General features: G+C 40.7%; 1 protein-coding gene across 2 annotated transcripts in view; it reads right to left on the reverse strand.

Annotated features, from left to right (window-relative positions):
- C6H1orf185 (chromosome 6 C1orf185 homolog) overlaps nucleotides 1-11812 on the reverse strand; it is a 23796-nt gene extending 11984 nt beyond the window's left edge. Inside the window, exons 1-3 of one of the 2 annotated variants that reach the window (XM_021201006.1) lie at nucleotides 11734-11812; nucleotides 8504-8609; nucleotides 4797-4932 (exon numbers count right to left, since the gene is read on the reverse strand). In XM_021201006.1, the coding sequence (XP_021056665.1) occupies nucleotides 4797-4932; nucleotides 8504-8609; nucleotides 11734-11749 (258 nt within the window). In that variant the 5' untranslated portion in view covers nucleotides 11750-11812. The other variant, XM_021201007.1, reaches the window with a different exon arrangement.
- Between the last annotated feature and the right edge of the window lie 4458 nt (nucleotides 11813-16270).

The raw sequence follows: 16270 nt of genomic DNA on the forward strand, positions 1-16270 counted from the left end.
AAAAGATGCTCCAACATGTAATAAGGACACATGTTCCACTATGTTTATAGCAGCCTTATTTTTTATTTGATATTTTTTATTCACATTTCAAATGTTATCCCCTTTCCTAGTTTCCCCTCTGAAAGACCCCTATCCCCTCCTTCCCCTGCTCCCCAACCCACACACTCCCATTCCCAGTCCTGGCCTTCCCCTATACTGGGTCGTAGAATCTTCACAGGACCTAGCGCCTCTCCTCCTATTGATGACCAACTAGGCCATCCTCAGCTACATATACAGCTAGAGCCACATGTCCCACCATGTGTTTTCTTTGATTGGTGGTATAGTTCCAAGGAGCTCTGGGGGTCCTGGTTTATAATATCCAGAATCTGGAAAGAACCTAGGTGTCCCTCAACAGAGGAATGGATACAGAAAAATTATGGTACATTTACACAATGGAGTAGTACTCAGCTATTAAAAACAATGGGTTATGCAATTCTTAGACAAATGGATGGATCTGGAGGATATCATCTTTAGTGAGGTAATCCAATCACAAAAGAACACATGTTATGCACTCACTGATAAGTGGATATTAGCCCAGAAGCTCAGAATCCTTCTTAGAAGGGGGAACAAAATACCCATGGAAGGAGTTACAGAGACAAATTTCAGAGCAGAACCTGAAGGAACGATCATACAGAGACTTCCCCAGTTGTGGATCCATCCCATAAACAACCACCAAACCCAGACACTATGGCAGATGCCAATAAGAAACTGCTGACAGGAGCCTGATATAACTGTCTCCTGAGGGTCTTTGCCAGTGCCTGGCAAATACAGAAGTGGATGCTCATAATCATCCATTCGACAGAGCACAAGGTCCCCAAAGAAGGAGCTAGAGAAAGTACCTAAGGAACTGAAGGGTTCTGAAGCCCCATAGGATGAACATCATTATGAACTAACCAGTACCCCCAGAGCTCCTTGGAACTATACCACCAATCAAAGAAAACACATGGTGGAACTTGTGACTCTAGCAGTATATGTAGCTGAGGATGGCCTAGTTGGTCATCAAGGGGAGTAGAGGCCCTAGGTCCTATGACAGTTCTATGCCCCAGTATAGGGGAATGCCAGGACTGAGAATAGGAGTGTGTGGGTTGGGGAGCAGGGGAAGGAGGAAGGTGATAGGGGTCTTTCAGAGGGGAAACTAGGAAAGGGAATAACATTTGAAAGGTAAATAAAGAAAATATCTAATAAAAAAGACTGTCTCAAAAAACAATGAAAAATGAAAAATATAGTCAACAAAGGACTTGCATCCACAATAGATAATATACTCTTAATTCAACATTAATAATACAATTAGAAAAATATGAGATTTAAAGAAATATTTTACTAGTAGAGTATAGATTAAAATGTATGCAAAACCACTTACTGGCACATAAAAATTAAAACAATATCTTGATTTATACTGAAAAGGACATGGATCTTGCCTTGGTATTGACAGATTCCGACTTACGGGTGGTGGCTAAGGAAACTTTTTTCTCTCTTACTCTTAGTACATGTGTGTGCACTACTGCACACATGCAGAGGTGAGAGGACACCTGTTGGGATTTGATTCTCTCCTTACGATGTGTGTATCCTGGGGATAGAACTGAGGACTTCAGACTTGGCTGCAATCACCTTTATCTATAGTGCCATCTAACTGGCTTTGGCTTACTGGCCCAAAATTTCTTAGAGTAAGATAATGAAAGGGCTGGGGTGGAGCTAGTGGTAGAATGCTTGCTTAGCACAAGGCCCTAGCACCATGGGTCAGCATTGAAAAAAACGATCACACATGCTCAAGCACACACACAAACATACACGCTAGTACACACATAAACATGCACATATAGCCCACACAGAGGTTTGAAGTTGCTTACCATAGATTACTCAGCTTTTCACTAAATCTTTCTCTTGTAGCATGTAGAACTTAAAAAAAAAAGAGCCATTCTCAAACCTTGTTGTATTATCATCTAATTTTATATAATATTCTGAAGTCTTTGATGTGGTTTCAACAATGCTCCTTAGCAGTTTAATGAGGAGTAAATCCCATCTCAAGAAACAACTCTGGAGAGATTTGGGGTCAGATGGAGCACTAGAAGCTGCCTCCGTACAATCTTGTGAAGAAGAACCGTGCAGTGTAAACACAGTGTATTTCAAAGAAAGGAGGAGGTGTAGAAAGAGTTCACAAATCCACGGAGGTGATCTAGCATGGCTGCAAAGGGCAGAGAAACAGGAAGAGGAGGCACTGACAAGGCCAAGCCCAACACAGCTCTGGCCTCAAAGCTTCCAGCAGAGGGAGGGGACACAGAAGCCTTCTCCAGAAGGTCATTCAGAGGACCTGGTCAAAAGAGACAGGCAGTCCTTCTCACAGGCCATGTCCATAGCACGCACAAATCTCCAACCAGTGACTTCAACCCACTGTGGGATGGGCCAGCATCCCACAGTGCATCTCCCTGGCTCAAGGGATGAGGCTAGGTGTCATCTTTAGAGGGGATATACTCTTTAAATTTTAATTACCCTAGGGTCCTGAGAATGGACCAGGGAGGCAAGAATTATGCCAAGGAGCCTGGGTTTCTACCTGTTACAGCCTCAGCCTCAGAGATGGTTCTAGGGGACATTTGTAGAGTGTCGAAGGGACAGATTCTAAGAAGCCCCAAAATATAGGCAGCAGGTAGCTCCACCATTGATGCCTGGGAGAAGATGCCATCAACATAACTTTGATTGACGTCAGCAAGTGAGTCAACTTCTAGAGCCACCTTCTCTGCTATGAGGTTAGCTACTGTGAGTCTGCACCCTCTGAATCTCTGGATAAGCTGCTCCAGAGACTCAACCAGCAACTGTAACTCCAGCCCAGGGGTTCTGAATCCTCTGATTAAGACCAAACACATGTGTATGTTCACATACACACACACATTCTCTCTCTCCTCTCTCTCTCTCTCTCTCCTCTCTCTCTCCCCCCCTCTCTCTCAAAAATAAAGACTTGTTTTTTAATGTCGTGTATGGATGTCTCTCTGTATATCTGTAGCACTCTCAGAGGCCAGAAGAGGGCTTTGGACCCCTGGTCCTCTGCAGTAACAACCCATGCTCAGAGCCATCTCTCCAGCCCTACACTAAATGGATTGTAAAATGATGAAAACAGGTTTGCCTGAATGGAGCTCAGTGCTGTTGAAGCTTCTCCTGCTTCAGATGAAACAGGCAGAAAAACTATTCAGCTAGAACATTTGCCAGTCCAGAGAGTAATACCTAGAAAGTCTTGGGATTGTGGGAGACCATGCTCAGCTCACAGACTGAAAAAGCTAAGTGTGGCTGCAGAGGCCTAGGGTACGACAAAGAAAGAAAACTATTAACGTGCAGACAGACCTGGTTGACATCAGACTCCTCAGCACCAACATAAATCATGCTAAATGCAGATCAGAGCCCACAGTCTATCTGGCCCTAGCCCTAGACACATGCTCAACACCGCATGTCCTTAGACAGCTAGACAGCTGTGATCACAAGTGAGCATTTCGATTGCATCTCTTATAAATAGTGAATGCTGAAAACTGGATACAGCCAGTGATGACGAGGATATGGGGTGGAACACCAGTTCTCCATAGCTGGGGAGACTATGAATGGGCACAGTTTCTCATAAAGCCACACACAGACACACAGACACACACACACACGATACACACAGACACACACACACACACACACACACACACACGATATCATTAGCGACTCTTCTCTTTGGTATGGTCTCAAATGAGTTGAAAAGTCACATCCATACAAAAGCTTCCACATGGGTGTTACTGCACCTTTGTTCATGATTGCCCAAACTATGTCCTTCTGTTGGTGAAAGGACAGACTGAGGCTAATGTTTAGTTTTCCTCTACCTTGACTATAGCCTATCTAGGTCTGGGCTCATCTCTTTTTGGTCTGTGTCTGCACAGTGGCAAATTAGTGTTACCATATAGTTATGAGACCGGTTTGCTGTGTTCAACTTGAATTCAAGGTGAAGGCTGTATAACGAAGCCCTGTCATCCCATCTGCCATTGGTCTCGACCTCCAAATGCTGCACGACCATTAATTCGTGGATTTAGCTTGGCTATATCATAGTGTTCCACACCTATTACCCTTTACCATGTTATGCTCTGTCCTGTGACACTGTTTTGACACATAACATTGTTAACTGCAGTCTGCTCTTCAGTATCACACAAGCCTCTGAAGGATGGGGCGGTATCTTACTATTTCCAACAGGGGAGGGGCAAAATCTTCAAATATTATATGGGTTAGTAGACCTTTGTCAAGTTGAATTAAATTACACTTAACTGGTTTGGTCAGACTATCTGGTAATCTGAGCACTTCTTATCTCCAAATTTCATTCTTTCTTCTTCTAGTCCTGAGAAGTTTGCCCACACCACCCCCAACACACCACTATTTTCATCTCTCTTACAAGCCTAATAAGGAGAAAGTAGGGGGGGTTGTTCTTGTTTGTTTTTTTTGTTTTTGTTTTTGTTTTTGTTTTTTTTTTTGTTTTTTGTTTGGCTGAAAGGTATATAAAAGCAACTGGAGATGTTTTCATTTGATTTTTCTGTTCAGTTAAAAACTTTAGCACATCCCTCTCTCAAATATAAAGGAAAACTTCAGTTTTCCTGTTGTATGAACTTACAGTTTAGATAATTTAACTTTTGGCACCATGCTTTTGTATCTTAAACTAAAACATAACAGTGAATACGTTAACATCAACATGCTGGTGACATGGTCTAGAGACTTCTGAGGGGACAGCTTTAAAAGTGACACCGTACCTGTGATTGTGAATAGGCAGCATGGAAGTTCTGGGAAATGAAAATGCTCTGAGGGTGAGCTTTAAACTTTGGTTTGCATGATCCTTGCTTCCTCTTTTCACCAAATTCCTTAAACTTGGAGTCCTCAGATATTTCTCTGAAAAACATTATACATAAAATGTTATTGAACAAGAATCAGATTATATGATTGTATATGCTACCTGAGATAGTCACTAGTATTTACACACAGGGGTTTTAAATCAGCATATGCTGCAAGACCTTTAAAAAGTAGCACACGCCTTTGAGAGAGTAATCTATACTTTTCTCAGTTTTCTCACATCTCAATGTTCTCAAGGATTGGCCTCTGAACCAGTCATTGCACCAACATTTCATGAAGATTAAATGACCTCCATCTCCCCAAATCAAAGCCACTTCTCTGTCCTCATCTTCCTTAACTTCATGACTTCAGTAGAACTGGCTCTCATCTCCTTTTTGTGACATTTTAAAATGTCCATTTCCTTGACTCTCTACCATTCAGTTTCTTCTCAAATACTGATTTTTTTTTCTCCCACACACTTGCTAAGCTTCCAAATACAGACAGTGTGAAGGGTACAGCCACAGGTCACTTCTCAGCAGCCACTCCCTGGTTAGTCTCCCCCAGTTCGATGACTTTAGATTTACTATACCTAATCTTCCATCCCAGCTTCCTAGTTTATACCGGCACACCCAACCATAACACGGCATTTCCATTTTGGGCTTTTAAACTCACACTGAACACACAACTTCTAGTTTATCGTCTCTCCCCCAAAATTGATCACCAATAAATTTTCCCACCTCAGAAAATGGCACAACCACTCAGCTGCTCCTGATAAAGTCCTAGGTGTCAGCCTTAATCCTGTCACCTCTCTCTTTCTCTTCATGAGATCTTTCTATCAAGTCCCCACTCCACCTGTAAAACATTGCAGGTCCAGCCCCTTCTTTTCATTTCCTCTGCTCTCACTAGTTCAAAACATCACTAGTTCAAAACATCCTCCCGTCTCTCGCCGATGAAAGCTAGGCTTCTTACTTGTCTGTCTCTTTTCTAATTGCTCCATTAAGGCTCAGGCTTCACAGAGAAACATCTTTTGGGAACATAAGCCAGAACAGCCATATTTTCTTATTAGGAGTGCACACTCACTTTTATCAGCAGTCTCTTAAAATGTGCTAGGTATTGTTGGCACATCCCAGCACTTGGCAGAAGCAGGAGGATCTCTGTGAGTTCAAAGCTAGCCTGCTCTACATAGTGAGTTATGTCTGAGTCAGGGCAACATAGTAAAAGTCTATCTATCTATCTAAACAAACAAACAAACAAAAGCAATCATGTGGTCTAACAAATCTGTCTTAGATATTTACTAAGCAGAAAAACTGTCGTTGTCCCATTTTCTCTTTATCTCTTTCTCTTTCTTTCTTTCTTTCTTTCTTTCTTTCTTTCTTTCTTTCTTTCTTTCTTTCTTTCTTTCTTTCTTAATGAGACAGCCTCAAATTCACTATGTTCTGCAGACTGGCCTTCAACTTCTGATCCCCTTGCCTCACATCCTCCCAAGTGTTGAGAGAAATGAATTATTGTACTCAACTATTTTTCTAAAGTAGAGTCTCACTGTATAGCTCAGGCTGGCCAGGCCTCTTTATCCTCTTGCCACAGCCTCCTAAGTATTATAAGCATGAGCTAACAAGCCTAGTCTTTAAATTAGATATAATATTGCTTGCACTTCATAGTGCTAAGTCTAGATGAGACTATATAAAGCAGCTAGAGCAGTGCCTAGCATGTTGTAAACACTCAGTATCTGGATGAGAAAACTGTTCTCATCTAATACCTTACAATGGCACAGAAAATAAAATCAACTCCCTATAATCTAACCTACTAATTCCTATAGACTCTTCAATTTCATAATTATTTTTCTTTTTCCCTACTAATTATTGACAAGTACTCTTTCTGATAATTGGATAATGCCATGATCATTCCCTCTTTTGGGGTCTTGGTATTTGTTACCCCTTTAGCTTAGAAAGCTTTATTTTTGCAAAATTGTTATTTATAAACTTTATATTGTGTGTATGTGTGTGTGTGTGTGTGCGCGTGCGTGCGCACATGTGCACACACATGTGCCGTGGAGTGCATATGCATAAATAGCAGTCAGAGAACAAGCCCCGGGAGTCACTTCTCTCCTTTCACCAGGGTGTCATAGTGAGTGCCATTATATGCAAGGTTATTTTGTTGCCCCTAGAAAATTTTGCACAAGGCATTCCAGAAGTCTTATTCTTTTGACTCTAGACTCAGACTGAAAAGTCCTTATCCAGCCCTTCCTTGTCTATCTGCTATGTTTGCTCGTTGTCTGTTCCTGTCAAGTCTAGAACATAAGAACATTGCTGCCTTGTTCCCAGTTGTATCCTCAATTCCAACAACAGTAGAAGATAGCCAACAAATATTTTCCTTTATTATTCATGTTCTATTGTACATTTATTAAGTATTTGCTGATATAAGGAACAAATGAATACTTTCTAACTTGTACATGGTGGAGAGATAGCTGATGAGGTTTATAAGCCCACTGGGAGAAAATATGGGAAGGTGAACTTAGAATTTCTAGTTTTAAAAATACCAGAATGCAAATTCTGAGCAGATTAAGTAAATAGAAACACAAAATTTTAGAGTTGAAGAAGAGGTGTTAGCCAAACCACAACACTATTGCTGATGCCAAGAGCTGCTTGCTCACAGGAGCTTGGCATGGCTGTTCTGAGAGGCTTTGCCAGCACCTGACTAAGACAGATGCAGACACTCACAGCCAATCAATCATCAGACTGAGCCTGGGGACCTCAACGGCAGAGCTAGGGGAAGGACTGAAGGAGCTGAAGGGGACTGCCAACCCCATAGGAAGAACAATATCAACTAACTAGACCACCCAGAGCTCTCAGGGACTAAACCACTAACCAAATGGAGGGATCCATGGTTCCAGATACATATGTAGCAGAAGATGGCCTTATCTGGCATCAATGGGAGGTGAGACCCTTAGTCCTGTGGAGGCTTGATGTCCCAGTGTAGGGGGATGCTGGAGAGGTGGGGTAGGAGTGGATGGGTGGGTGGGTGGAGGAGCTCCCTCACAGAGCCAAAGAGGGGGGCGGATAGGATGGAAGAGTTGTGGAGGGGAAACCAGGAAGGGAGATGTCATTTGAAATATAAACAAATAAAATGATTAATAAAAAGAAGAGAAAAGAAAAGAAAAGAAAAGAAAAGAAAAGAAAAGAAAAGAAAAGAAAAGAAAAGAAAAAAGAAAAGGTGTCAGTTGATCTTTGTGTGTTTCTGGAGGGAGAGCACTTTCGACCATGTCAGGGGATTTTATCAGTTCTCTTAAATGGCTCCTAAAGAAAGGGGGTCTCCCTTCAGTCATGCCTTAGCCTCCAAACTGAAAGGCTACCCCTGATTGCTAGCCGTAGATGACCAGATCCATGTCTTCCAGTAAGTAAAGTAGGATTTGTTATTCCTTGGGTTTTCAATGCACAGACTGCTGTTGTATCTCTCTAGCTCAGCAGTTCTCAACCTGAGGGCTGCTCCCTCTCCCCGTTAGGGGGTCACACAACCCTTTCACAGAGGTCACATATCAGATATCCTGCGTATCAGATATTTACACTCCAATTCATAAAGCAACATAATTACAGTTATGAAGTAGCAACAGAAATAACTTTCTGCTAAGCCTTACCTTCGTTTGCAAATCAGGAACCACAAAGCAGATGCCAAAGCAAAGAATCCAATCCCCAGACTAAGAGCTCCAGCAGCCATAAAGTAGGTTAGGTGACTAAAGACACCTATAGGAATAGATGGTAAAAGATCATTTCAGGCACAGGCCACCTAATTCTCGAGGTAAACCAAGGAGGTGATGTTCACAGTGAGATAACATATGTGACATTAAGGCTGACCAAGAAACTGGGGAGCCTGAATTCTAGTCCCATACCATCCAAATAAATGGGAAGACCCAGAGTGGGAGAACAACACAGGACACATCATAAATAGAACTGGGAAAGCCCGTAGAGAATCTCACTTCAGAGATGGCAAAATTGAAGACCATGTCAAAGAAGTAATGGAACCAAAGCTGTGCGGGAATTAACGCCAGTGTCCTGAATTTTTTTTTACTATTTTCTTTGCAGCAAACATCTCAATGGATTTATAAAAAATAACTGAGAATTAAGAAATCATGATGTAAGTAGAGTGAACTCTGATACACAACCATAAGGCAAGGGAGAAAGCTTTTATAGACCAACCTAGGTATTTAACAACAGAGGAGTGTGTGTGTGTGTGTGTGTGTGTGTGTGTGTGTAGTCACAAGCACTCAGTGAAACTTTTCTAAGCCATCAAGAAGAGAAAAGCTATGTCATATACAGGAGAATGAATGCAAGTGAAGATAGACATATTAAGTGAATTAAGCTGGGTCAGAAAGACAAACATCATGCTTTCTCTCATTCGTGATTCCTATGTATAGAGACATAAAATCATGTATGGAGAAGTGAAGCTGTCTAGGGGAACAGAAGAACTAATGGGGGTATGACAAAAGAGGGTACAGAGCCATGGGGAATAAGCTCAACAAGCAATATTTACTCACATGGTAATTTTAAATTTCATTTTTAATATAGGTGTATTTATTGCATGTATGTCTGTGTACTACTTATGTGCCTTGAACTTGCAGAGTCCAGAAGAGGGCATTAGATCCCCTGGAACTGGGATGGTTGTGAACCACCATATGGGTGCTAGGAATCAAATCTAGGTCCTTGAGAAGGGCAGCCAGTGTTCTTGATTGCTAAGCCATCTCTCTGCTCCCATTATTTGTTTGTTTGTTTGTGTTAAAAGACTTCGTTAGTACCATGGGGTTTTTTGATTTTTAATTTTCTAAGTGATTTCTAGCTTCAAGATTGTGCCTCTCATTTTGTAGCTTACTGAGTTTGGAAATATCTACATTCAGCCATGCAGTGGTGGCACACACCTTTAATCCCAGTACTGGGGAGGCAGTGGCAGGAGGATTTCTGTGAGCTGGAGGCCAGCCTGGTCCACAAAGTGAGTTCTAGGACAGCTTGGGATATACAGAAAAACCTGTCTCAAAAAGCATACAAACAAACAAACAAAACAAAATAATCTACATTGTAGAATTATTGATATGGATATTTTACTATTTATTTATTTAGGCTATTTATCAAAGTGATATTTTAGACACAAAAAGACTATAAATGGCCCAAATTAGAAAGTCATTAAATAAGTTATGTGTGAGAAATAGTGTTAAACTAAGTGCAGACTTCCTCAGTATCAGCACCGTAGAGCGTTTGGATTACATACTTTTAATAAGATATGTCTTAGCTGGGCTGTGGTAATGCACACCTTTAATCCCAGCACAAGGGAAGCTGAGGCAAGTGGAACTCTGTGAGTTCAAGGCCAGCCTGGTCTACAGAGAGAATTCTAGGACAGCCATGGCTACACAGAGATTTCAGCAACCCCCAGCACATGATACTTAGTAATACATCAAATTTATGACAGCCATTACTCTGGGTGAACAGAACTATGGGAGAAATACAAACTGACTTTAATGTCCCATCTAAGATATATGGCTAATAAGAAAAAAAAATCCTGCTCATTTAGGAGATTGTGTGGGTGTTATTGTCCCTTTTTTTTCTACTTCATTTTTTTTTGAATTTTTTTTTTTACATTTGTAAAAAATAGCGTTCTAAATTTTGAAACCAAAAGGAAGAACAATGAAAAATAAGTAAGGACAATCATCAATGGGCTGTCACCGGGCACAGGTTTATAGAAACTTTTCTAGTTATCCAATTCTTCCAGTGCTAGAGTGCCTGCTGGGGTCGACTCCAGCAATAGAAAAAGAAAAAGAAAATCAAGACTCAGAGAATAACAAAATCAACAAGTTTATATTGAAGCATAAATTAACATATTAAAAATAAAGAACACACAAAAGTCGAAATAAAAAATGCTGTCGATAATGAATGCTAATATATTTAAGGCTTACTTAAAATAATGAATATCTGAAAAATCATTTCTAAAAGTGAGCCAAGAAGTGAGAGAGCTTGCTGTGCTGTCAGCGCCCTAACCAACAGTGACTGTTCCTAAGACCCGCACAACTTTGTGCCAGAAATGTGTGTAGTACTAGCCCCACAAAGCAACACAGTACAAAAGCAGCAAGGATTCTTTGTGTGCCCAGGGAAAGGCATTGTTACGGTTGGAAACAGCGGCTATAATGGGCACTAACACTGTTTCTGCAGATCTAAGAGAGCACTGGCTAGTCAGAGAGAGCACTGAGAGGTGCGAGCATTGTAAATGGAGGCAGTAAGAGAAAGGGCCTGTCCTGCAGTTCTAAGCTGATTTTGTTACCAAGACAGTAAAATCACACGCTTTTACTCAAAGTATAAAGAAAGGGAATTAAAAAGAAAGACAGAAGCCGGGCAGTGGTGGCGCATGCCTTTAATCCCAGCACTTGGGAGGCAGGGGCAGGCGGATTTCTGAGTTCGAGGCCAGCCTGGTCTACAGAGTGAGTTCCAGGACAGCCAGGGCTACACAGAGAAACCCTGTCTTGAAAAAACAAAAACAAAAACAAAAACAAAACAAAACAAAACAAAACAGACAGAGGTTGAGAGAAAGAGGGAGGGAGACAAGAGAGAAGGATGGAGGGAGGAAGAGAGAAGGAGGGAGGGAGGAAGAGAGAGAGAGAACCAAGAGAACTCAAATTCATTACATTGAATCAGCAGTTACAAAAACTTTTCCCCAAAGAAACTGGTGGTCCCCAAAATGTTACAATTTCTACTGTATACCCATGATGCTAGCATTTCTTATCTTATACAAGTTCTTCCAGAGAACAGAAAGAGATTTCTGGCTGTTCTTCTAAACACGTTTTCTTCTTTGTGTTTTTCTTCTAGGCAAAACACTAGACTGTCTCACCATTAGGTGAAGTCATGTGACAGAGTTCTGGGCAATGGAATCTGAGGGCAATGATGCCATAAAAGCTGTCTGAAGTTCTTTCTTCCGGACTGTGGATGGAGGGGGATAAGGGTGATCCCCATGGAAACTGTGGCAATCACAGGTTGATAGCATCAATCTACTGCATCTCATCAACATCATAGAAAATTCAGCCTCACAAGAGCTCACATCCTCTGTAAGGGTGTGTTCTATATTCTCCAACATGAGAAACGGTTGGAAAATAGTAAACTTGGAAATGATCCCTTTTGAAACAACTCACGGGCAACAAGAAATCACAGAGAGATAAAGAAAAATATTGTTAATGAGTAGAACGAAATATTATGTCAATATATTTTTGAGGTGCCATGCAAGCAATACTTGGGGACTAGAATTGATCTTCTTTTTCCCTCCCCCATGAGGGAGAAACTCTCTAGACATCTAAAATTATTGGTGCCAGGCATAGTGGCTTACACCTCGAATCTTAGAACATAAAAGGCAGAAGTCGATGGATCTTTCTGTGTCCAAGGCCTGTCTGGTCTATGTAGTAAGTTCCGGGACAACTAGGTCTACATAGGTCTACCCTGTCACAAAAGCAAACAAAATGTAGTATACATTTCTTGAAAAGACCACCATTTTATTATTAGTGAACTATAGTTCTAGATTCCATAGTCTAATAGCTCACGTGAAAGGGGTTCTAAAAATAAATCATGGTTTCTCTCATACTTCTGCTTTGTCTGTTGTTTGGGTTTTTTGTTTGTTTGTTTGTTTTCCCCTTTCTTCTTCTCTATACAGTATTTCTGTGTCGTCCTAGCCTAGAATTCAGAGATCTGCTTACCTCTGTCTTCCTGGTGTTTTTAACATGAATGAACTCACATGAATGATATAGACATTTAGTGAGCTCCTTCTGCTGGTCACTGAGAATAGTCTCTCTCTCTCTCTCTTTCTTTCTTTCTTTTAAGATTTATTTATTATTATACATAAGTACACTGCAGTTGTCTTCAGACACTAGAAGAGGGTATCAGATCTCATTACTGATGGTTGTGAGCCACCATGTGGTTGCTGGGATTTGAACTCAGGACCTTTGGAAGAACAGTCAGTGCACTTAACCGCTGAGCCATCTCACCAGCCCATATTCTTTCTTTCTTGATAACATATTCAATGCCATCTACTTACCGTTTCTTTTTTGTTGTTGTTGTTAAAGATTTATTTATTTATTTATTTATTTATTATATGTAAGTACATTGTAGCTGTCTTCAGAAACTCCAGAAGAGGGCGCCAGATCTTGTTATGGATGGTTGTGAGCCACCATGTGGTTGCTGGGACTTGAACTCAGGACCTTCGGAAGAGCAGTCGGGTGCTCTTACCTGCTGAGCCATCTCACCAGCCCCCTACTTACTGTTTCTAATGTCAGAACTATTTATCTCATACTTTCAAATACACCTTTGCTATCAGTCTTGTTTGTTTGTTTGAAACAGTGTCTCACTGTGAAGTTCTAGGTGGCCTGCAACTTGCTACATAGACTGGGCTGGTCTCTAAATCACAGAGATCTGCCTGACTTCCACTTAACTTGAACTCCAGGGTGCTGGGATTAAAGGTGTTTGCCACCATCCCTGGTTAGAAATCTTTTTTTTTTAATTAAAAAAAAATGTATGTGAATATATGTAGTCCAGAATGTACATATATATATATATATATATATATATATATATATATACAACCATCATACATATATATATATATATATATATATATATATATATATATATACCATGTGTGTGCAGGTGCCTACAAGCCAGAAGAGGGTGTCAGATCCCCCTGAGCTGGAGTTACAAGTGGTTGGGAGACACAGGCAGGATGTGGATATAGGGTATCAAACCCAGGTCCTCTTGCAAGAGCAACAGGTGTCTTACCTCTGAGCATCGTTCCAGCCTCCAAATTTTATAAATCTTACAGTTACATTGACTGGGTAAAATTTTAGTCTCCTATAAGACAAGGAAACATTTAAACCTTCCTTCTTAAAATGATTCTTCAATAACTCGAGACAGCCTTTGCCTCAACTTATAGGCAACACTAAGATTTTTATTGGGGATGTATTTTCCCAGTTCACCAAATTGTTTCTCAATAAAGTTCTTCATGAAAGATGAAAAAAAAATTCCAACAAGAAGAATGTGTTGGCTGGACATGATGGTCCAGGCCTTTAGTCCCAGCACTTGGGAGGCAGAGGTAGTCAGGCCTCTGTGAGTTCAAGGTCAGCCTTATCTACAAAGTGAGTTCTAGGTGAGTCAGGACTACATAGTGAGACTCTGTCTTCAAAGAAGGAGGAGGAGGAAGAGGAAGAGGAGGAGGAAGAAGAGGAGGAGGAGGAGGAGGGGTTGACATGTTTCACATTTTGCCTTGTAGAAGGATAAGAGTTAAGTTTTACTTTAAAGATAATTTATTATGTAGATTTTTCTATTTTATAAAATATGTTGCCAATCTTACATCTTGACCTCTTACTGTGTTTTTAAATGTTTCCTTTAAGTTTATATTCCAGACATAAAGGGCATCAGTGGCTGCTCATCAGAGATGGCTCAGTTGATAAGGTGCTCACTACACAAACCAGAAGGACCTGGGTTAGGAGTTTTTAATATGGATATATAAATAACAGAGTTCTGCAGTAGGCACCTGAAGTTCCAGCACTGTGGTGGCAAAGACGGGGGAATCCCTAGGATTTGCTAGCCAGTCAAACTACAAACAAGCTCCAGGTTCAATGAGAGACTCAGTCTCAAAAGTTAAGGCAGATGGTAATTGAAGAAGATAGTCTACATTAACATCTTGCCTCCCCATGCACATGTGCACATACACACATACATGCAAACAACTGTACACATACCTGCACTCACATGTGCAAAGGAACATGTATGTACACATACAACCATGCAAAGAATATCATGTGTTAGAGACAATGTTCTGGGTTTCCCATCATAGACCAGAAAAAAAGAGCTCAATATTTTATATGACCAAATCTATATTTCTACTTATAGAAAATACTTTCCATTTTTCAAATGGATAACGCAAATAGTTTCCTTCTTCAGATCCATGTTTTCAGTGGTAACCTGGTGTCTTAGTCAGGGTTTCTATTCCTGGACAAACATCATGACCAAGAAGCAAGTTGGGGAGGAAAGGGTTTATTCGGCTTACATTTCCACATTGCTGTTAATCACTGAAAGAAGTCAGGAATGGAACTCAAGCAGGTCAGAAAGCAGTAGCTGATGCAGAAGCCATGGAGGGATGTTCTTTACTGGCTTGCTTTCCCTGGCTTGCTCAGCCTGCTCTCTTATAGAATCCAAGACTATCAGCCGAGAGATGGCACCACCCACAAGGGGCCTCTCCCCCTTGATCACTAACTGAGAAAATGCCCCACAGCTGGATCTCATGGAGGCATTTCCTCAACTAAAGCTCCTTTCTGTGATAACTTCAGCCTGTGTCAAGTTGACACAAAATTAGCCAGTACACCTGGGTAGCTAATTTCATCCGAAGGCATCAATCTAGACATGGCATTAAATTTCAGTACAAACAAGTCTTATAATGGATGCCAAGAAGAAAAAAAAAAAAAACTCTGCCATGAAATGAAAGTCCAGACAAGACCAAAATATTTTATTTTCAAGAACCAAAAACATTAACTGCAATAAACAAAAACGACAAAGAGAAGTTTCTTGGTCAAAAGAAAATGTAGCCATCATTGAGGATCCTCCAGAGACTCTCTTTCTCTCTCTCCATCCTCTTTCTTTTTCCTAGAAGTTAGTCAACTCTTAGTGGAAAATGTACTGAGCTGAATTCTGCTTTTGCATCTTGACCTCAGGGAGATACAAGAAAGACAACAGCAGCTAATGAGTGAAAACATTTTAAATCTACAAAGTTATTAAATATTTGTTATTAATCCTGTGAGAATAGAAGCCAAACTTTCTCAATTCTCAAACTAGAGCATCCACTTTATTGCTTATGTATGTTCCACATAAAATAAACTTAACTCCTTTAAGAAATAATGAGTGACTGACTTTGTATCCTTGCCAGACCCTTGTCTTACACTGACAACTGTCAGACCCTTGGAGTCAGTGTGGGAAAATGAAATCTGAAATATTAACTACGCAATGAGTAAACATTACAAGTAGTAAGTGACCCTCTAGAAAGTGTATTAGCAACAGACTTCTTTCTCTAAAGAAATAAATCCTCAGGGGGTGGAGAGAAGATGGTGGATTCAAGATACCCAGAACTTTCCTATGCTTCCAGAAATCTGAAATAAAATCTCAGGTTAATGATTATTGGGGGGTGGGGGGGAGTAGATGGCATGGAAAGACAAGGAAGGGTGGTGATAAACAATAGACAGGAAGGGGATAAAATCCAGAAGTATTAGAGTTTCCATTAGGGAAATGAAGGCTCTTAACCACTGAGCCATCTTTCCAGCCCCTGAGACAGAACATGTTTATCCATACCGCTTATTGACTGTTCATTGTGGAAAATGGATACCAACATCTCAGGG

The sequence above is a fragment of the Mus pahari genome, chromosome 6 (genome assembly GCF_900095145.1).
Source record: "Mus pahari chromosome 6, PAHARI_EIJ_v1.1, whole genome shotgun sequence".
In the NCBI taxonomy this organism is placed as follows: domain Eukaryota; kingdom Metazoa; phylum Chordata; class Mammalia; order Rodentia; family Muridae; genus Mus; species Mus pahari.